This window comes from Lipotes vexillifer, unplaced genomic scaffold (genome assembly GCF_000442215.2).
Source record: "Lipotes vexillifer unplaced genomic scaffold, Lipotes_vexillifer_v1.1 scaffold134, whole genome shotgun sequence".
In the NCBI taxonomy this organism is placed as follows: Eukaryota; Metazoa; Chordata; class Mammalia; order Artiodactyla; family Lipotidae; genus Lipotes; species Lipotes vexillifer.
The window spans coordinates 2,552,488-2,574,895 of record NW_006787464.1 but is presented as its reverse complement, the minus strand read 5'-3'; the positions used below and the strand labels follow the sequence as shown (position 1 = coordinate 2,574,895).

General features: G+C 37.3%; 1 protein-coding gene across 4 annotated transcripts in view; it reads right to left on the bottom strand.

The window, feature by feature from the left end:
* Window positions 1–22,408, bottom strand: part of SGIP1 (SH3GL interacting endocytic adaptor 1) — a 204,158-nt gene that overhangs the window by 18,245 nt on the left and 163,505 nt on the right. For all 4 annotated transcript variants that reach the window (XM_007460090.1, XM_007460089.1, XM_007460088.1 and 1 more), the window contains one exon: window positions 3,702–3,813. In XM_007460090.1, coding sequence (XP_007460152.1) covers window positions 3,702–3,813 — 112 coding nt within the window. The remainder of the gene's footprint in view (window positions 1–3,701; window positions 3,814–22,408) is intronic.

The following is a 22,408-nucleotide window of genomic DNA, read 5'->3' as shown; positions in this document are numbered from 1 at the left end:
TTCCCCCAGGTGGCAGCAAAGTCAAGGAGTTCTCTGCCTTTGAGCTACTGAGAAAGACTCAGATGTCAGAATACCAGTAGTAGATTTTTGTTTCCAGTGTATGGTCTGAAAACAAATGGGGAAGTCTTTGATACAGGATGAGAGAGAACCACAGGTAAAGCCAAGCCACATGCGTTTTCTGCATCATTTCTCTATGTGGCGCTGTGTTTGGCTTTATCCTCCTCCCCACCTCTCCCCATGATGGAACTTTTGAACTTGAGTTGTTTCTTTGAAAGTGAATAACAAAGGAACGGCAATTAAAGTGATTCACTGCTTGGAGCTGAAATTAAATTTAGAAGAATGTCACTTCATGATCTGTTCATAAATTTCAGATCTCATAATTTCAATGAAATATACTAAATCTCCCATCTACCAATATAGAGTATACACTACAGCTACTTATGGCAATATAATTGAAAAAAGACTCGATATGTGCAGTCATCCACAGATCAAAGGCTCAGTTAATTTGGAAGGGCATAGGAAAAGCACTAATATTAATTTGGCTCAAGGACCACATCACTGGAATGCTAAAGTCATGGACACCAGGCTCACTGGTACAGACCTCCGCAGACACTTGTCAGAGTGTGCTGGGGAAACCGAAACAAGACGAAGAACCCGGCTTGTATAGGGCCAGGTTCGCAGGTGACTGGCAGGCTGCTATACCACTTCTTGGGATTTAAAAAAAGATTATTATTAAGGACTTCTTAACTCCCATTGCCCCATATCTACACCTCTCCTATAGTGGACTTTGCATTATACTTATGTACAAGTTTTATTTTCCATATCAATTGTCTTCACCACCAATGTATCCCTGTCTGGCACAATGGCGGCCACAGAGTAGACATTCTGTAAATGTTAGGTGAGTAATTCAACGCAACTTGTTCAGCAAATATGCACTGGGTTCTCCATGCCAGGTCCTGTCTTAGGTACTGAGGATATAACAATGAACAAAATACTTAAAGTCCCAGCTCTCATGAAGCTTACACTCTAGTGGGGGAAGGGACAGACAGTGGACACTGAAAACATGGAACATGTTAATTAGCATGTTCATTAACTAGAAAACAGGAAGTATGTTAACTACGAAGGAAGAGAAAGTGAAGCAGGGAGAAAGGAAGTGTTGCCAGCGGAGGGGGCAGGAGAATTGCTGTCTTACATAGAAGGTCTCTGATAAATCTGCTGAAGAATCATGAGGGAAGTGAGGGGGCAAGTCACTCAAATAGTTGCGAGAAGATTTCACTAAGGCGGAAGGGGCAACAAATGCAAAGATCCTGAGGTGCAGGTGGGGTTGGGCTGAGGAAAGAAAAACAGCCATGAAGCCAGAGTGGTTAGAGGGGAGTGATTAAGGACGAGGGCGACGGAGGCAAGATCAGAGAGGTGGCAACTGGGATGGGTCGTGAAGGACAAATCTTATAGACCATTATGAAGCATTTGGCTTTAACTTTGAACAAGTTAGGAAGATTTTGAGCTGAGGAGTGACATGTTACATTGAAAATAGATTTTAGGGGGGGACCAGAAGTGGAAGTACCCCTACTACCAATTGGATCTCTGAATAAATGAATGAATAAATGAATGAATGAAAGCCAATTAGTAAGCAGACAAAAAAGCATTCATTCTCGTGTGATCCCTAGTGTTTTTCACTCCATTATAGACACCTCTCCACATTTCTGACTACTCATTTTTTTTTAGGGTGTGTTTCTACCTGCAATTCAGGGAAGCCTGAGCTTTCTAAGATCTAGGCCAGTCAGTAATAAGTAGTCTTTAGAACTGGTATGACAGAAAGTCATGCAAATTCTTTACTCAAAGAAGAGTCTACAGAAGAAACATGTATGTATGTATACAAAGTCTGTATACAACCTAAGCTAATGATGCTTCCTTTTCTCTAACAGTTCAAATGCATATTCTGTATGAGGAGCTTTTAGTTGCTGTTGATGCATGGTCATGGCAAATGATCTTTCTGCTCTGAAGATGAAAAAGAAGAGACGTGGGTGAAACCAGAACGCTATAGCCTGAATGCTTGTGTCCTCCCCAAATTTATACATTTAAACCTAATCCCTGATGTGATGATATTTGGGACGTGATTAGGTTATGAGGATAGGGCACTCAAGAATGAGATTAGTGCCTTTATAAAAGAGACCCACAAAGTTCCTTAGCCCTTTCCAGTATGTAAGATTCCGATGAACCAGGAAGCTGGCTCTCATCAGATACCGAATCTGCCGGGGCCTTGGTTTTGGACTTTCCAGCCTCCAGAATTTTGAGAAATAAATTTCTGTTATTTATAAGCCACCTAGTCTGTTATAGCAGAGCAAATGAACCAAGACACCAACGTCCACAGTATTTGTTTCTCTGCAAAACTCTGGGCCCAGAATAAAACCCAAATGCTGTTTAAAAGGATATTTAGGGAGATTGATAGATCTCAGTGGCTAGAACGGAGTGCAGTTACTAATTATATTAGTTTTCCAGCATAATATTGTTAGATTTAGACTTAAAAAAAAAAAACAAACTAGTGTTTCTGAAGTGTAAAGAGGGTTAACAATTAGTCATATAGATTTTCACTTAAAATAGAGTTCCAAGTTCTAATTATACTTATACTATTCTATACTATACTTATACTATTATCCAAGTTCTAATTATACTTATACTATTTCAAAAATTTTTATAAAACAGTCTAGTGTTCTATATACACATTTAATTTTTTCTCTCATCTTTATTTCCATGGCTACCAAGGTTTTCTAAGCTCTAGTCCCTGCAAGTAAAAATAAAAAGCAATTCTTTCCTCACCTAGGTTTGTCCTTTGTTTATACATCAGATTCAGACCTGGAATTGTATTAGTGACACACTTGAAAACCAGTTTGACTTAGGTGTTTAGTTTTCAGTGTAGACTAATAATCACCCTTAAATTTTTTTTTTGAATCTGAACCCCTTTGTGAAATTGATGAACACTGTAGAGTGTCTATGGACAAATGTGCATGTGCATACACACATTAGATATGAAATATAATTTCAGGGGATCCATAGACTTCCTGAACCCCATCCATGGGACACCTTATAGAGAAGCATGTACATTCAGGTAAAGTCCATTGTCAAGTTGTACTGATATAAGTGTAATCAGGCTCATGTAAATAGAGAGTGGTACATTTTTATCTAAAATTTTTACTTTGCTGTGATTATTTTTTTGGCTAGTTTTTCCTTACTTAACAAGGGTAACACATAACTTATCCTCTTACGTATCTGCATGTTATGGAAAGGTGGTTTTATTCCAGGTTCTCATTCCAATGCACCATTGTTTCAGTTTATATGTGGGTGACTCCCACCCAGGAAAGACTAAGACAATAAAGACATGATCTAGACATTTCCTTCTGTGAGACAATACATTTTCTCATTGCTGATGGAGTTGGTTGGGTTTTCTGTAACCTGCAACCAAAACTGAATCAGAGACTTCTGTATTAGGTTAGATTACTGGACCTTTTGGCATATTTTTTTTAAAAAGCAGTGAATTAATATTCCTAATCAAATTAATTCTAGGTATGCCACCTGTTACTGTTGACTGGATTTTTTGTTTGTTTGTTTGTTTTTAGGATATGGAATGAAATAATTATATGTAGGGTGTCCCCACTGAATTGGATAGAGTTTGGAGAATACAATGGACCAAGCCCCAGGCTTACTTGCTTGGATCTGCTCCTTTGAAGTAGGCATTGACCGTTTCTGTAAATGCTGCTGCAACAGGGAGGGTGTCCTGGGCTCCCATGGTTAGGGGGCTGGGTCCCCTGGAAGAACCTGCATGAAATGAAAAATCTTCATTTAATATGGAGCGGAGCCATCTTAGTATATGTGGAACTAAAAGCCCATTAAAGGATTAGAGGATGAAATCTAATTACTGAAAAAAAAAGCAATGTGCTAAGAGCCATAACTGTATATTCAACATAGAGCTCAAGTATTTAAAAGGAAATATTTGGCTGGTTTACAGACAAACACACTCGAAATTAATTCAACGATGTATTTTACTACAGAAAAAAATCCAAGCAGAAGAATAAAGTCATAGGGGGTTTCAATGTTTTACATAAAGCATAAGGCAGTATTTGCATGACAGTTTGTACAGCAGGTAGTTAGTAAGAAAATTATTAGCTTCCTATCTGAGCCTTCACCTTATACAATTGCCCATACACTCAAAATTGTTTGCATTTCTTCATTTTAAAGAGACAAACAGCCATGGAGCACCATGTTACACATTGTCCTTCTCTGGGGTGTTTCCATTTCAAAAAGTCCAATTACCCTCAGATCAAGTAGGCTCAAGTGTACGTGTCCCAAAACATACACAACCCAAATGTTCACCTTGACTTAGCACAAACACATCAATGCCTCGATTCACATTATTAAAAATAATAGTTTACTGACCATCTACTACATACCAGGCACTATACTGGATACCTTACAAGAATTCAAGCCCCACATCAGCCCTGTGGGATAGGCATTATTATTCCCATTTTACAGAAAGAAAACTGAAGCTCAAAGAGCTAAGCGACTTGCCCAAGATACGGTTAGTTAAGTGGCAAAACTAAAATTCAAACCTAGGTTTGCCAGCCTATAAGGCTCATGTCTTTCCCCATACTGTTTATACCATATTGTTTGTCTGAACGAAACATTTTCCTGTATGTTTTTTTTTTTTTTTCGTTTTTGTTTTTTTTGCGGTACCCGGGCCTCTCACTGTTGTGGCCTCTCCTGTTGCGGAGCACAGGCTCCGGACGCGCAGGCCCAGCGGCCATGGGCCACGGGCCCAGCCACTCTGCGGTATGTGGGATCTTCCCAGACCGGGGCACGAACCTGTGTCCCCTGCATCGGCAGGCGGACTCTCAACCACTGCGCCACCAGGGAAGCCCACCTGTATGTTTTTAATACAACCTGAGGTTTCCAAAAGGAGCGAAGTTTAGGATTGTTGTCTTCATTGACAATCTCTAGTCATGGTACTGAAGAGTCAAGTTTTATAAGGACAAAATATTTAATTATGTCACACATTCACTGCTTCTCCTTCTTACCACACAGAACACATTTACTCTTCACCACCTCATCACAGACTACGTGTTATGCTTTTTATTTTTTACCTTTAGTAACTTTCATACTCTTCTCTGATTATGAAAAGATCTACCTTTGTATATTTCCCTCCTCAATAAAGTTTTCCTTGATCATTCTAGTTCATCCTAGTGTCTACATTTTCTATCTTCCCTTGTCTTTCAATACCTTGGATGTAGTAATGGATCACCAACAAACATTGGCTTATTATCTGCTATGTATCAGGCATTATGGTAGGTGCTGGGGATTCAGAGATAATTAAACATAATCCTTGTCCTCAAGAAATAGGTTTTTGTTGCTTACGAGCCATGCCTCGAGTGGTATTTTGTTACAGCAGTCAGAATGGACTAAGGCATGCAGTTTGGCCCAGATCTACCCTTTCTCACCTCTTCCCTCTCTTTCCAACAACGCTATACCCTAGCTGTGTTCACCTCTGGGCACTACAGTCCTTACTGTGGGTTTAATCAATAATGCCAGAGAAGGAAAAAACATCAAGATTTTACAAAGAACCCTTTTACCTTAAAGGATCCACAATTTACAATTCTAATTTCTTCACATCCCTATACATTGCAATTAATATGCCATCTTCTATTTTACTTTTTTCATTTATTACACAGTTTTCCTTATTGCTATCTGGTCTACATATCATTTCCATGAGTATATATTATTCTACAAAAATTCTCCAAATGTTGGGTCATTTCTAGGTAGAAATTATTCTAAATCCATCTTTGTATAAATTGGTTTATTTCTTTCAATTATTTTTTTAAGATACAGTTTTATTACTACAAAGTGGGATGACCCAACCATAAGGCAGATAAATTTTTGATTGCTAAGAATGCCAGATTATTTTATTTTTTAAAATAAATTTATTTATTTATTTTTGGCTGTGTTGGGTCTTCGTTGTTGTATGAGGGCTTTCTCTAGTTGTGGTGAGCAGGGCTATTTCTTCGTTGTGGTGCGCGGGTTTCTCATTGCAGTGGCTTCTCTTGTTGCGGAGCACGGGCTCTAGAGCACAGGTTCAGTAGTTGTGGCGCATGGGCCTATTTGCTCCGTGGCGTGTGGGATTTTCCTGGACCAGGGATCGAACCCGTGTCCCCTGTCGTGGCAGGCAGACTCTTAACCACCATGCCACCAGGGAAGTCCCCCAGATAATCTTACATAAAGATTATACTCAGTGAAAATGCTATTAGTAATAAATGAATGCTTCTGTTGCCCTGCAGTACCTTAGAGAGTCTTTGTTACTATGATTATTGGAAAACTGGGCTAAAACCAGGAGAGTGTCTAAGATGCTGAGAAATTCAAACCTTATGGCCTAAGATGACTAAGAGGGGCCTCAAAACTATTTTCAAATATCTGAAATAATATTACCAGACAGTGACTCTAGGGACCAGAATTCATGGCCATGGATCTGCAAGTTAATAGCTTTGTGACCTTGGGCAAGTGAATTATCTTTAGGTTTTCTCAACCATAAAATGAAGGCAATAGATCATATCATCCCTGTGTGCTAGGATTCTATAATTTTAAGTTGTTTATAGGAATTTAAGGAGTTTTAAACAGTAGGAACAATTTTCTCACACAGATATAAGCTGCTTTGAAAACTGTATCCCTTCACTGGTGGTTTTAGTGAATCTGCCAAATATTTACTGGGTCTCTACTATGTGTAAGATAGTGGTGGGAACACAAATATGTAAACTTTCAGGAAATAAGATACAAGCATATAGGAAACCCAGTAACAATATCATATACAAACGAGAGCTTAAGACAATAGCTCAAGTGACAGCACTATGAGGTTTTTTCACTGCAAGATCAATTGTCCAATGAGCAGAACAGGAAATTCTGCTCCTTGATTTAATAAAAAGAAGCTCAGACTCTGGTGTCACATAGACTTGTGTGTGAATCCCAGCGCCTCCATTTACAATCTGCTATGACCAGGAGCAAGCTGTTTAATCTGTCTGCGACTCAGTTTCTTCATCTTTAAAATAAAATATCAATAGATAATAATATCTATATTAAAGGTTTGCGGTGGACATCAAATGGGATATCCTTAGCATGGAATATAGTTGAAAAAACATCTTCTTCTTGCTGCTGTTATTTTGTCAGGGTGAGTTTTACTAAGGTTGTTGAATTAGAGTTGGTTCTTTGAATTTGAATAGTTATTGAGGTAGAGAATGAAGGGAGATACCACAAATGGTACTCCTCACTGAGCAAGGAGATAGACCAGCATTTTCAGGTTCCTTCCAACCCCAAATTTCTTTTATCACAAGAACAATGAATTCTATCATGCATGTTTAATTTTTTGTGTATTACATGGGTGGCTATCATATCTATTCAAGTTGATTGATATAATGCTTGGACTCATAGGAGATGAAAGTTGGTTGAATGCATATTTGTCTGTTGATTCATTCAAATGTGAGTTCCTGCAATAAGTAGACATTGTACTAGTTGCTGAGGGATTCACAGAAATGTATGAGATGTACCCCTCCCTTCATGGAGCTTATAGTATAGAAGGGGACTATAGGGCTTCCCTGGTGGCGCAGTGGTTGAGAGTCTGCCTGCCGATGCAGGGGACACGGGTTCGTGCCCCGGTCCGGGAAGATCCCACATGCCGCGGAGCGGCTGGGCCCGTGAGCCATGGCCGCTGAGCCCGTGCGTCCGGAGCCTGTGCTCCGCAATGGGAGAGGCCACAACAGTGAGAGGCCCGCGTATGGCAAAAAAAAAAAAAAAAAAAAAAAAAAGGGACTATAATATTAAATACAAATGAAAGACAAAGCACTACATGAAGTTAGATAATATTGATAGTTTAGTATTATAATGTTATATTATTATTAATGATTATTTTTAAAGAACTCAATGTCGAAATAGTAATTATTATGTCTGTCCTACAGTAAAATAAAATATCAAACACTAATATGGCTTTTTGTTCTTTATACATTGAGGGGATAAACAGGTTCAGTATAATTATCTCTATTGCACTAGCCCAAGTTCACTCTGCTAGTAAGTGGTAAAGATGAAATTCAATCCTAGGTCTCCTAGTGCTAACAAAAACAGTAGTAGCAACAACGAAAACTTTGTACCTCTTATCGCATACTAAGAACTATTCCTGTATTACCTCTTAATCCTGATAATACCCCTATTAGGGAACTACCATTGTTATCCCTGTTTTCCAGAGGAGAAAACTGAGGTTACAAATCATTCAGTAGCCTTGCCCACAGTCACCCAGTTAGCAAGCAGTAAGCACAGCATTGGGATGCAAACCTATTACTTCCTGACTCTGGATCCTGAACTCTTACCTACTCTGCTCATGGAACATATAAGTCAGAACAAAATTATGCTAGGCATCTGAGGGTGCATATGTGGTTCCCCAAGAAGGACAAGTTGCTGCCATTACCTTGTCGAGTTCTGACAAAATAGCAATTCCAGGGTCCTGGAAAGCAATTGCCATGCACACTTAGGGAGTTCTGAGAAATGGAAAAAGGCACACAGAGTCACTATCATGTGATGAAATTTTCTGAAAGGCAGTTTTCTGTGACTCTCATTACCAAGCAAGGTTATACACACACACACACACACACACACACACACACACACACACACACAAAACCTAAGGCTAAAGAAAAATTAGTATGACATCTTTAAAAGAAGAGGTTATAGCACAGGGAACTCTACTCAATATTTTGTAATAACCTATAAGGGAAAAGAATCTGAGAAAGAATATATACATATATATATATGTAAAACTGATTCACTGTGCTGTACACCTGAAGTGAACACAGTACTGTAAATCAACTAAAAGAAATCAATAAAAAAAGAAAAAGATAAGGTTGTTAATTTGTGAAAGCATTTCCTGAGTAGTCAACTGAAATATGAATGTGAGTATGGAGTAGGGGCTGTATATGTAAAAATATGAAAGGAGAAGGGGAAAAGGGAGAGCGATTTTAGACGAGAAAAGGAAAGATACAAATGAAAAACAGGGAGAAAAGGAAGCGAAATACCCAGGTACAGAAATTGAGTAAGAGTACAAGGTTTACTTGATAAATAAATGGCTGTTCGAGTCCCGGGTTCCACAGAGACGCCTGGTACCACACCATTGCCGGTCTTTTGTGTGGAGGGGAAGTGTGTCCTCACGGAGTGCCCAGAGCAAGCCTGTCTGGTCCCCCTGCCCCACTGTTCGGTACAATTTACTCCATTTTCTGTATAATGTTTTCCACTTTGCAAAGTTGAAATTTAGAACTTTTTTCACATCAAAGCCAGCTCATGAAGAAGACTTATTTTGAGTTGTTTTAAATATAATATGAATTTATGTCAGAGTAGTGCTTCCCTCAGGGGTGTTTGTAGCGTTTGTCACTAGAGGCTCAATAAATGGTAATAGCTGTTATTTATTGTGTCCTAACTCTGTGTGATGCTTCATATGCATTAGCTCCTTTAATTCACACAAACACCTCACCAAGTAGGTGCTATTTTTAACAACCTTTTCTTACAGCTGAGGAAACTTTGGAAGTGTAAGTAACTAGGTCAAACTCAGAGAGCAAGTGATCTATACTTTTAGTTATTATGCTTTGCTGTTACAGTAAAGAATCTAGAACTTCTTTGGAGGCTGTGGGCTTCAGTAGTGACTGTGCTTCTTACTTAACATGTGCCCTTGGGCAGGTCACTGATTCTAGCTGCATCCCCATTAAATTGGGACATCAATATCAGTGCCGCCAACTTTATCTGACTGTAAAGAGGATTTGCACTTACAAATGTCAGGAGTCAAAAGAGCTGCAAATTTTACTCTCTTCTCATCTGGGTTTGGAAACAGTCACTCTGAAAGTACAACATGAAACATGGACGGCAGGAGAGGGCAGTCTTGTTTGTTTGGAAGACCATTACCAGCCTTGCAGCCTACCAACCCGAACAACTGCTGCTCCACCAGGCCCACTGTACACGCAGGGCAAATGACCCTTATGTCCAGGAGTGAGAATGCAGGAGACAGAACCAACAGATGGAAGCAACAGACAGCATCAGAATGCATGAAAGAAGAGAGGAGAAATTCCAGGAGTTGTATGAAGAAGCAGAGAGTGGGAACTGGATTAGCTTTTTCTAAAACAAAGCAAATCATATTAGTAGAATTAGTAAAAAAAAAAAAAATTGTAGTCAATTCAACTATAATTTATAGAGTATATTCTGTATAATGTGATAAAGACAAAAATGTTAGAATCAGAGTGAATTAAATTTGAATCCTGACTTTATCACTTATTGCGTTACCTTGGGAAAGTTACTTAACCTCTCTCATGTCCACCTTCAACATTTTGTAAAATGGAGATAGTACCTTCTACAGATACTGTGAAGATTACATATGATGATATAGAATGTCTTTGTTATCTGAGGATAATCAGTATCAGAAAAAAAAAGTCACAGAAATGAATGCATTTAAATGGTTTCCAAAATTTCATAGGATATAGTAATAAAAAGGCTTGACTGGCACTCTAAATTGTCATAAACTAAATTTGTGAAAAAAAATCTTTTATTAACACACTGCAATCAAATAATCAATGAGTTCTTAGAATGAACAAAAATGATTTGTGTTGATATTTTGAGGAAAGGCATATTTTTCTGATAAATTGTATTATAGCTTCATACAACAATCTAGGTTCAGATTTGGTTTTCTTTCATGATTATAAAGTGATCCTATATTGCAGGGTTAATTGAGAGTTTTATAAATTTTCCTAAGGGTCTCTCAATTTCTTGATTTTCTTTTGCAGTGGCTATGATGTAAGCTTCCTTTATTTCTTCTTTTTCAATCATTAATAGTATTATTTATGCTAAACCCTCAATTGATAATGACTTTGAATATGACCTAAGGAGCTTTACACCACCACTTTCCTTGACTTCATGGAATCCTGTATCCTTTCTAAGATTGGCAATTTCATTTTGCAATAAATGTGCACTGCACCTGCATTGTATGTTCACTGTCTGTTTCAGACATTTATGGAAAAACTGACTAAATCTGCATATTATGTGATGAATGGTGATACGTGCCAGGGTTAATTTGGTAAACTGATTTTAGAATGGGGACTAATGTTCCAGATTAATACTTTCATGTCGAGTTGGTCTTTACTTTCCTACCAAATCCAGTAACTGCAAAGACACCCGTAAGGACACTAAAGTAAGGAGTTTCGCCAGTATATGTAAATCTGAGTGCCTGTGCATAGTAAATACTCAATAAGTAATAGCCATTATCATTAACAGAGAAGGAGAATTTGCTGGGCAGTCACAATATGTAATATACTGTTTCAGGCTGCCCTCAACACCATATGCATTTAGCATACAAAGTAAGATAAAGGGACGATTAGAAGCTTTTCTTAGTCCAGTAGAAAGAATTTTATCGTGAGAGCTTAACTCACTTGAGAAAGTGAGTTGTACTTTTGTGACCTTGTGAATCTTAGCTAGCTGAAGTGATGGTTAATAAAGTAATATTACTTTTTTAAAAATCATGGCAACTTTGTTTAAAAATTTTTAGGATAGGTTTGTAAGAAAAGGAGTCATAGGAAAGTTATTACATATAAGATTTTCTATTTTTTCTCTCCATCTTGGAATGTTACAACTTTACATAAACTAGTTGACTTAAATTATTTCAAATTTATCTTATATGTGTATGTTGTATGTGTGTGTATATGCTGCATGTAAAATGTACATGTAAAATATTTTGTGTATTTCGGTATATTTGTATATTTTTGTCTCTTTTAGAATTCTAGGTCTAAAAATTCTATATCTAATGAATGCTGTAGGTTAATCTCATAAATAATAATGCTGTGATGACAGCTAAACTGAACATATACTTTTTGTAACCCAGGACTATTCTAAAAGTTTCACATGCATTACCTTACTGAATCCTCACATTAAAAAAAAGAATTATTATTACTATTTTGCAGATGACAAAACTGAGGCTTAAGAAAGTCTGAAAGATTCCCTAAGTGCTAGTTTGGTTCCTCACATCCTGAGATAAGTGGCATCAATTGACTTGCTAAGGGCCAAGTGCCAGTACAGAGGAAAATGGGCAAACCTCAAATGAGGAGAGTCACCAACATTACTGAGCACTTGCTACGGGCTACACACTCTCTTTTATGCTTTACACATACTGCATCACTTAATTATCACCACAGTCCTGTGCCCACGTGGGCACTACTACATATTACAGATCAAGAAACTGAGTCTGAAAGAAGATAGTCTTTTGTTCACATTCTCACCGTAAGCAGTGGAGTTAGTTAGGATTCAAATGAAGGTCCATTTAACTCCACGCTCCTTCCACATAAGAAGCCCCATAGGCTTGTCTCGACCCACAGTGGCTTTGGGTGAGGTACACTTGTTACATGCTTTTCAGTGTGCAAGGCATACACCTTCGTGAAAATGAGGAAGGCATACTTAAAGTCAGTTATCATAGAATAGAATTAAGGACACTGAATTTCTGGGTATGTAAATAGGATTAGAGTTGTTTTCAGTCTTCCTCTTCAAAAGTCCCTCCTCACCTGCCTTGGAGAGATATACATATATATAAAATATATAAATATATACACATATAAATATATAAAATATATTTTATGTGTAAAATGTATATATACACATATAATATATATATTTCATGTGCATATAATTGTTGCTTTTCAAATTCCACTTAGTCCATAAACATGTGATTGGTCGACGTTTTTGTTGTATTTTATAGAGAATTTTCTTCAAACTGGGTCTTTGCTTACAGTTCCCAAACCATCATCCAACATTAATTAATGCCGTATTTAATTGACTTCCTAAAATAATATGGTTGACTCAGAAAATGGGAAATTTTGTTTCCTTCTCATCATCAAAGTCACATCAAGCATATTCAACACAAGGACTATTATTAGACATGGACATAAGGCAGAAGACAAAGCCATAATGAAAACGTCTTCAGTATGAGGACTCACATGACCAAAACCTATACAACTTCATACAGACAATACTGAGAGTGATTAAGCATCTGAAGCTAAGCCAGCTAGAGCGTGGTATGACAAAGAATGTGGAGAAGACGTGAAGAGCTACTCTATGTAGAACACTTATATGGGATGGCCATTGTGCTGAATACTTTACATGCATTATGTCTTCTACTTTCCAAACATCTCTTTGAGGTACATACCATTATTAGGCATGTGTTACCATCGAGGAGATTGAAGCTTAGTGAAATTAAATAATTTGCTCAAGGTAACTTGCTCTATAGTAAGTAGAAAGGTGCTGTGACTGAAACCAGATCTAACTTCAATTGTATTTTCAATGTTGGCCAGTTCATGTTAGAAAGCTTTGTTCCAAGATCCAGCTGGATGCACAGTATGCATTTTCAATGGGGCAGCTTCTCCCCAAAAGGGGTAGAAATTGGTTCTTAGGGGAAAAGGTGAAGGAAATCTTTACCTTTTTATGTATGAAGCACACAGATATTCATACAGTACATAACCAGGTGTACAGTACATCTGTGATATTAAAATTCTACTGGGGAGCAATGAGGGGGAAACAAAGGTCTAAAAAGACTCTGTGGGTAAGGGAAGGGGGATAATGAAAAAACAGTTTGAGAAGATCTGGTTTACAGCTTTAAAAGGGTCATTGGTTGTGAATGTCCTTTACACCTCATCAACTCTCTTGGGAAAAACTTTATGGGGCTGGTTTTGCTAAAGGACAATGATGGTTTATTTCTTTCTTCAAACTTACAGAGTGAATAATATCTATGGGGCTGAAATTATGGGTGGGCTAATCAAGATCATTGGGAAAATATCTAGCAAGGACCCCACAGAGGAACCATAAATGGCTAAAAAGTTTGAAAACAAGTTCAGCCTCACTAGTAATCAAAGAAATACAACGGGAAGAGAGAAATAATTTTTTATCTTTTCAGATTAGAAAAGTTCTGAAAAAACCAATACTTCATGCATGTGAGAATATAATGAAATAGGCACTGTAATATAATGTTGATGGAAGTAAAAGTTGGTATAACCTTTCTAGAAAACTGCTTGGCAATGTGTATCATGAGCCTTTAAAAGTGTCATAAATTTAGCCCATAATTCCAATTTTAAGGATCTATTCTAAGAAAATGTCTTAAGGCCAAAGAATTACGTGCAAAGATGTTCATGGCATGTGGGAGAACTTGAAGCAATTTAAATGCCTAATAACTGAAGTGAAATAAATCACAATTCATGACAGAATGAGATGCTATGCAGATATTAAAAGGTTTTCAGTAATTAAAAAGAGAGCTAAAAACAATCACATATCACATTTTACCTATTACATTGGAAACGATGAGGAATACTGACATAACTCAGTGTTGATAAGTGCATGGAAAAAATGTTAATCATAATGCTGGTATAAATTTTTGGATGGACATTTGGCAATATGTAGTATTATTTTAGATGTGCATACCCTTTAACACAGTTTTAGCAGTTTATCTTTTGGAAGAATTCACACAATTATGTGAGGACATAGGTTTAAGGCTGATCACTGCACCATTTTACACAAGAGCAAAAAAAAAAAAAAAAAAAGGAAAAAAACCCCTAAATATCCATTAATAAAAGAAAGGTACATACATACGATATAATACTATGGAAACATTAACATGATTATATAGATGTATATGTACATAATGCACACACATATATATCCCAAACACTCCATATCATAGATTTAAATGGCTACTATTGAATGCAGGTTATAGAGCAGAGTCTATCTTCTATTTGCATAAAATCGTACATACCTCCTTGATTGTTAAGAAACATACTTTTGAAAACATGAAAGTATTAAAATTTCTGAAATTGAGATGCATCTTGTAATCAATGTCAAAAGAAAACTGGCAGCTGCTAACAGAACATGTTCCAGCGTTGTCTTCGCTTGTACTTGTGGGAATGTAACCTTGATTAGAAGTGATCAGCTCATCTCGAGGTCCCCTCAGCTGAGCTGAGTTATTTGAATTGACAGCCTCTCGTGTGATTAAATTTGGACACTTATTTTCCCTTAAGATTTTTTTTTTTAAAGATTCCATCTGATGTAGTAATAAAGTAAAAAGTTATTTGTACACAGAAGATAAACTGTCACACACCAAGCTATGCAACGGCAGGCAGGAGAAACTGGCAGATTCTTTGAAATGTAAACCATGGAATTTCGAAAGATGGGACAAGTAGGTTATGATTGAATTATGCATCATGAAAGAATATATAACTCAGGTGCTAAAACTGTATCTGTCAACAACTTCTGGCTGACTTTCAAGAAAGTTACCTTTTGGCAATTTATAAATAAACTTAGGAATACGAATGCAGATAAAACCTTGGAATTTTTGATGTGCCCCCAAATGAAACCATCAACATCAAAGAGAATAAAAAGATCAAGATTATGAACATGCTGTATAAAAAGCATCAAGTCACTGTGATATTAAATATAACCGCTGATGGCCAGAGTGACTTAGGTGTATTTTTAATTCTGAAATTGAAATAAGTTTAGATTCAGTTTCTGATGGTTATACTGAAGATAGTGGCTTGCAATTTGTCTGTTATTGTTAGTTAGGAAAAAAATGCTTTTATACTTTTAATGAAGCTAATTTTGCACCTGAAGTGTTGTTAAACCAATGGAGCACATCCCAATGGCTTGCTTTTTGAAATCAAGAAAATGCAGCACACACACACACACACACACACACACACACACACACACACGTGTGATTTCAGCGTTGTATTTACTCTTTTTTTTTCAGTCCCAGGATCTTTTTTCTTTAACTTTATTGAGTTACAATTGAGAAATAAAATTGTAAGATATATAATGTGCACATGTGATGATTTGATCTACATTTACATTATGGAGGATTCCTCCCATCTAGTTAATTCACACGTCCATCACCTCACATATTTTTCTCCCTTCCTTCCTCCCTCCCTTCCTCCCTTCCTTCCTTCCTTCCTTCCCTTCCTTTCCTTCTTTCCTTCTTTCTTTCTTTTGTGAGAACATTTAAGTTCTACTCTCTTAGCAAATTTCAATTGTATCAATACAATACAGTGCCATCAACTATAGTCACTATGTTATACATTAGATCCTCAGACCTTATTCATTTTATAGTTGAAAATTTGTACCCTTTTACCAGCCTCTCCATATTTCCCCCACATCCAGCCCCTGGCAACCACTTTTCTACTCTCTGTTTCTATGAGTCTGACTTTTTCTTTTCTAGATTCCACATATAAGTGATACCATGTAGTATTTGTCTTCCTCAAGATCCATCCACATTGTTGCAAATAGCAGGATTTCCTTCTTTCTCTGTATTTACTCTTATCTATACTTCTCCATATTGTGTGAAGTTTTAAAAAGTAATGTGCTTACATCAATTTCACAATCAGAATAAAACAATGAGCTATTTTCAAATACAGTTTAATGGCATGGGGGACATTATCATACGTTAAAGTAAGAGAATGCATACTTATATACTGTATGAAAATATAAACTACACACACACACACACACACACACACACACACACACACAGTCACCTACACAAGAAAAATCTTAGAAATAAAATACACCAAAACAATGGTTATCTATGGTTATTAGATTATAGATTATTTCATTTTTTATAGCTTTCTGTTTTTCTAAATTTTATATAATGAGCATGATTAGGGATAGTGTGGCAAAAAATATTATAAATAGAAGATGTGGTACATATATACAACGGAGTATTACTCAGCCATTAAAAAGAATGAAATAATGCCATTTGCAGCAACATGGATGGACTTGGAGATTATCATGCTCAGTGAAGTAAGTCAGACAGAAAGACAAATATCATTTGATATTGCTTATATGCAGAATCTAAAAAAAATGATACAAATGAACTTATTTACAAAACAGAAACAGATTTATAGGCTTAGATAACGAAGTTATGGTTACGGGGAGGGGAAGTCGGGGAGGGATAGATTGGGAGTTTGGGATTGACATGTACACACTGCTATGTTTAAAATAGATAACCAACAAGGACCTACTGTATAGCACAGGGAACTCTACTCAATACTCTGTAATAACCTATGGGGAAAGAATTTGAAAAAGAATAGATACATGTACATGTATTGATATAAGTGAATCACTTTGCTGTACACATGAAACTAACACAACATTGTTAATCAAATATACTCCAATATAACATAAAAATTAAAAAAGAAAGAAATTGATATTTATACTAGGATCTTAAATAACTCTGAAGTTTCTACATTTCTCCTTTATTTCTTGAACGGTTTCTGTTCATACAGTCAAAAGGTAGATGCTGGTAATTTTGAATTTTATGATATTTGATATTTATGAATGGAGAGGCGTAAAGAATGCTGTCGGTCCTAGTCTGACTGCCTGAAAGCCTGCTATTTGAGCCACCAGTTTCCTGGGGAATGGGCTGTGAGCAGAGTCCAAAAAAGGCAAAATCTAGGAAAGGAGTAATCAACATTAAGTAACTCATTCTTCCCCTTCCTGGACTCACCCATTACAATGATGACTGCAACTCCGGAAAGTCACCAAAACATCTTTGAAAAATTAACCTCACCCTTGCCGCTTTGTGATACTTCTCCAGAAAAACCTTTCGTGTTTCTCAAAGGCATAGTTCAATGAGCCTCTAAATCAAATCTTGAAGCAATGTTGCAGTTACTCTGAATATAAGACAGAGCAACACAACTGTAAGTCGCGCACACTGTGTGAATATGTGCCAGCAGGAAAAGAAGCCCCAACGCCATATTTACTAACATCCTGGTGACTCAGTACAGCAGAGCCAGCAGAAAAGGAACACGTCCATGAAAATTCCTGTCTGCTGAAATTCTACACTCTAGCAGAGATTACTGCCGCATACATGTTGCAAAATAGTTGAAGGTACAAAAGGGTTAAGATCTTAAGGGCAATGACTTAACTTAATGCCTTATTTGGATGACCCCAAATCAATCTTTGATTTAATAAATAAAGCAATGAATGTAAAATTCTTAGCACATATTAAGTATTCCTTAATGTTAATTATTATTTTAAGAAAGGATTACATTTCTATAGTACTTTATAGTTTACAAAGGCCTTTCACATGTAATTGACTAAAGTCTATTAGGAGTATGTTTGATCTTGATGAAGTATATACATTCCACATACATAAAAGGGCTTAGAAATGGGAGATTCTCCCGAGTCTTGACATCACCTCTTTGAATCCCTTTTTCATTCACTGTGTCAGCTCTCCTCTCTCTAGGGGGTAATCAAAGGTCCTTTTCTCTGTCTGGGGGAGTCAGAGTCAGGAGTACAATGTATGGGCTGTCTCCATCTATGGACAGCTCTTCTTAGAAGACACATAATAAAAAAAACTATTGTACAAACTAGTATGTGTAAAATAAGTTACAGGGATATATTGTACAACACAAGGAATATAGCTAACATTTTATAATAACTTGAAATGGAGTATAACCTTTAGAAATTGTGAATCACTATATTTCACACCTGTAACATATAGTATTGTACATCAACCACACTTCAGTTAAACAAAAAGCTACGCATGATGAAGGCTCACAACTATGCAAAGGTAAAATAGATCCTTCTGGTGATTCTCAGCTTCTCCACTCTTTTCTCAGGAAGTTTGAAGTTACTTGTCAAATTTGCTGAAATACCTTGATTTACAAATTCCTTAATAAAAGAAATGATAACAGATTTTCTTCCAACATCTCCCATCAGCATGAACACAGCATCCCGAGGAGTGTATCACCAGGCAGATCATTAACCTCAGCGAGGCAGCTTTAATGATTGGCTCTGGTGGAGGCTGATGGTAGGAGGTGAGTGTACAGCAGGAGGACGCATCCTGCTTCCACGTGATTCTCCTGCTCCGTAAGTAGCCAGAAAAGAGGGCCCGTTGTCCCTGCTGACAAAGAGCAGGGGGCCATGTAGCAGCTCACAGCAGATTGAGTTGCCAGATGCTTTATGTGGAAGAAGAGACTAGAATGCAGCAACCCAACCTTCTTCAAAGCAGACAATAACTAAACAAAGCAGTCCAGGGATACGGGAAGGTGGACAACAGTGGTAATAGCTAGTCATTATTGAGCACTTTGCATGCACTGACCTCGTACTTGACTATTTAATCTTTACTACAACCACTACAACCCTATGAAATAGGTTACTATTTCCTAGTAATACCATAACTATTCCAATTTCCAGAGAAGAAAACCAAGACTTAGGTTAAGTAGCTTCCCTAAAGTCACATCATGCTTAGACCATAATTTAGACCCCGAAGACTAATTCCAAAGCCAATGCACATGCATACACACACACACACACACACACACACACACACACACACACACGCTTTCTCCCTCTCCCTAAATATATATATATTCCATATATTTTTCTCTATCTCTATGGATATATGTGTGAGTGCACGCATGTGTGTACACTGAGAGTAAACTAATATAAATTAAATGGGGACTTTTTCTATTTCTAATACCTAGGATAATACCCAATATGCCTTTAGATGAACATTTATACATTATGTAAGATTTTTATTAGAACTCTAACTCAGCAAAACATTTTATCTTTCTTTAAAGCAGACTCTGTGTAGATTTAAAAGTCATGCCTGTCTCTTCTTCTGGAAGCTCTCCCTAACTTCTAGGCCAGGTTGTCTTTCTGCTGGGTGCCTCCCAAAACACCCTATCTCCTGAATTATAACAATCTCTGCACGTTATTGTAACAACTTGTTTAATGTCTTTTCTATGCTCCATGAAGGTAGAAACATGCCTTTCTTGTTCCCGACTGTAACCCCAGTATCTTTCATAGTGCTGAGCACATAGTAGAGACTCAGTAATTACTTGCTGACTGAATGAATACAGCCACAACAATATTTGTCCTTATAGCAATATTATCAAGGACGTGTTCTACAAATTTGTTCATCGTTTTCCCTATCAGATACCTACCTATTGTAGAATTAGTAAACATGGTAAACCTTAGCATTTTAATCAATTTTGTGCACATACGTATGAACATATGTAGACAGGCCTAATTCCTGCTAGAGAATATTAACTGCAAGCATGTCTAGACACATTGCCGCTACCATGAGGAGTTTAGAAACTCTGTAATATCATAAGAAGCAACTAATTGCTCCTTTTGAACATGACTTATATAAGTTTACCGTGGGGATAGGCAGGGAACTTTAAAATTTATTGCAAAAGCTCCTACTTCATGGAAAAAGAAAAATGAAGTGCCCTATTAAAAGAAACAATTTTCTTTCTATTTATAAGCCAAGAAATACAAAATTTATTACTCAGTTATTTGTAAGGTTTATACAAGTCATTACGTTTTTGTTTGATGTACTCAACAAATATTAAAGATTCCTTCAGTCTCAAATGATGTTCAGTTTTGAGTGTTCACGTCTGTGGGTCAGGAGGAAGAGATAGAAGCTTACAAGACGGATGAGAAGGAGACACGCCCAAGAGAGGACGAAAGGTGTGGACAAGCAGCGGTCAGGGAAAAGAGGCAGGATGTCACCTCTACGCTAACTTGTATTTGCAATAATGGCCTTCTGGAAGCTGGTATCCTCCTTCTAGGTTTGGTGTCTGCAATTTTCCTATCTGTTACTTAGGTGAACAGTCATACTCAGAGTGCAGCCGGGTGAGCTGGTTAGGCGCTTTCCCCCGAACACGAGCGACTGAGAGACAACAGATGAGCAAAAGATCTAGGCACTTAATATACACCACAAAAACCTGTCCATTAAATATCCTGCATTCAAAATTAACCATAAATACTTGTGTGGCTATTTAAAGAAAAGATACAATGGAGCAAGTTCCAGGCTACAATGCATTCCTTTTCCCATATGGCTCCTGATACAGGCTTGCCCCAAGGCTAAACTCTTACCTCCCTGGATTCAGCCCTCACCTCTAAGCAAATAACTCCCACGTTTCCACAGTCTGTTTACTCCTGGACTCATACTATATAGATGGGGTGCAGGACTTCAAAGGTGAGACGTCTCCAAAGAAACTCATTCTTTCTGACCAAATCTAGTGCTCTTGGAGTCTCCTTTCTCCTGGTTTACAACAGTACCCTTCTCCCTGTGTCTCAGAATGGAAGTGTTCACTTATTTTCCACAACCTACTAGATGTCAGATGTTTCCACCCCAATGGTGTTTTTCAAAGCTCTTCGTGAAAACGGTACCATCGGTTCTTTCCTACTTCTCCCGAATTGCTTCAGTAAATCCCCAAATTTCTCTGTGCCTCTAATCCTAAAAGTCAAAGATGGTCCTACGAATTTCTTTCTCCAAAATTTCTCAAAGTTCCACCTTACATAAAGATTGTAATCAAATTCCTTCTCTCAGTATTGAAAGCCTTTTGGAACATGATCTCTACTTACTTTTCAAGATCATTTTTAAAACATTCCTGGCCTCTCCCAGTGTTTACTGAATATAATGTGGATATCATTCCTGGGTATGACGTGGATATCACTCACCCTAACGCCTTTGCTCAAGTCATTCTTCAAACTGGAACAATTTTAGGTGTCTGAAGTCCTCCTTGTACCTTACTGTCAGTCAGGTTAAAGTCCCTGTGTCTCTAAAAAGCTTTCCCAGATTCTTCCCAGTTAAAAAAAATCTATCCATTACTCATACATTTCCAGCGTGTTTTTAAAATTCTATTATGACATTCACTACAGTATGCCTTTTATAGAAAATCCTAACTCTTCTATTTCTTGTGAATTCCTACAAGGCAGAAGCCATATTGTTTTACCTCCATAACTCCTTCACAGGGGCTGATAGCTAAGAGCAGCTCAGGGAATGCTTGTTAACCACTGAAAGAAGAAATACAAGAATGAACACTCTTTAGCTTTTCTATTCTATTCATTACTAACCCTAGTTCCCTTTTCCTAATCTAGGGAACTATTTAACCTATGCTTCAGGTTTTGAAATTGTCTGCACATCACAACTCTTCTTTGTGGGGCTTAAGGTTTTGTGTTGTTCTTATTTGTTCTTCATTTGGTAAACCCAATCAGATGAGAAACACTACGAAACACTAAGAAACACTTTTGCACCCAGACAGGTGTGACTGAAACTCAGGGTTCATTTCCTTTGTTGGGGAATTTTGAGCAAAGCAAAGGCTGTCCAACATTTACATATTTTAAAATTATTGAATTATCTTCATTTTCTTTTGCATGAGGGACACATTCAGAAACAACTGTGTATTTTGGACCATATTAGAAGAAAATACACCATCAGTGAGTCTGATGGGGATACGAAAGGAAGCTCCTGGCCTTAGTCACTACCAGAGACCCAAGAGGTCACTTTAGAGACCAGGAAAATACCAGA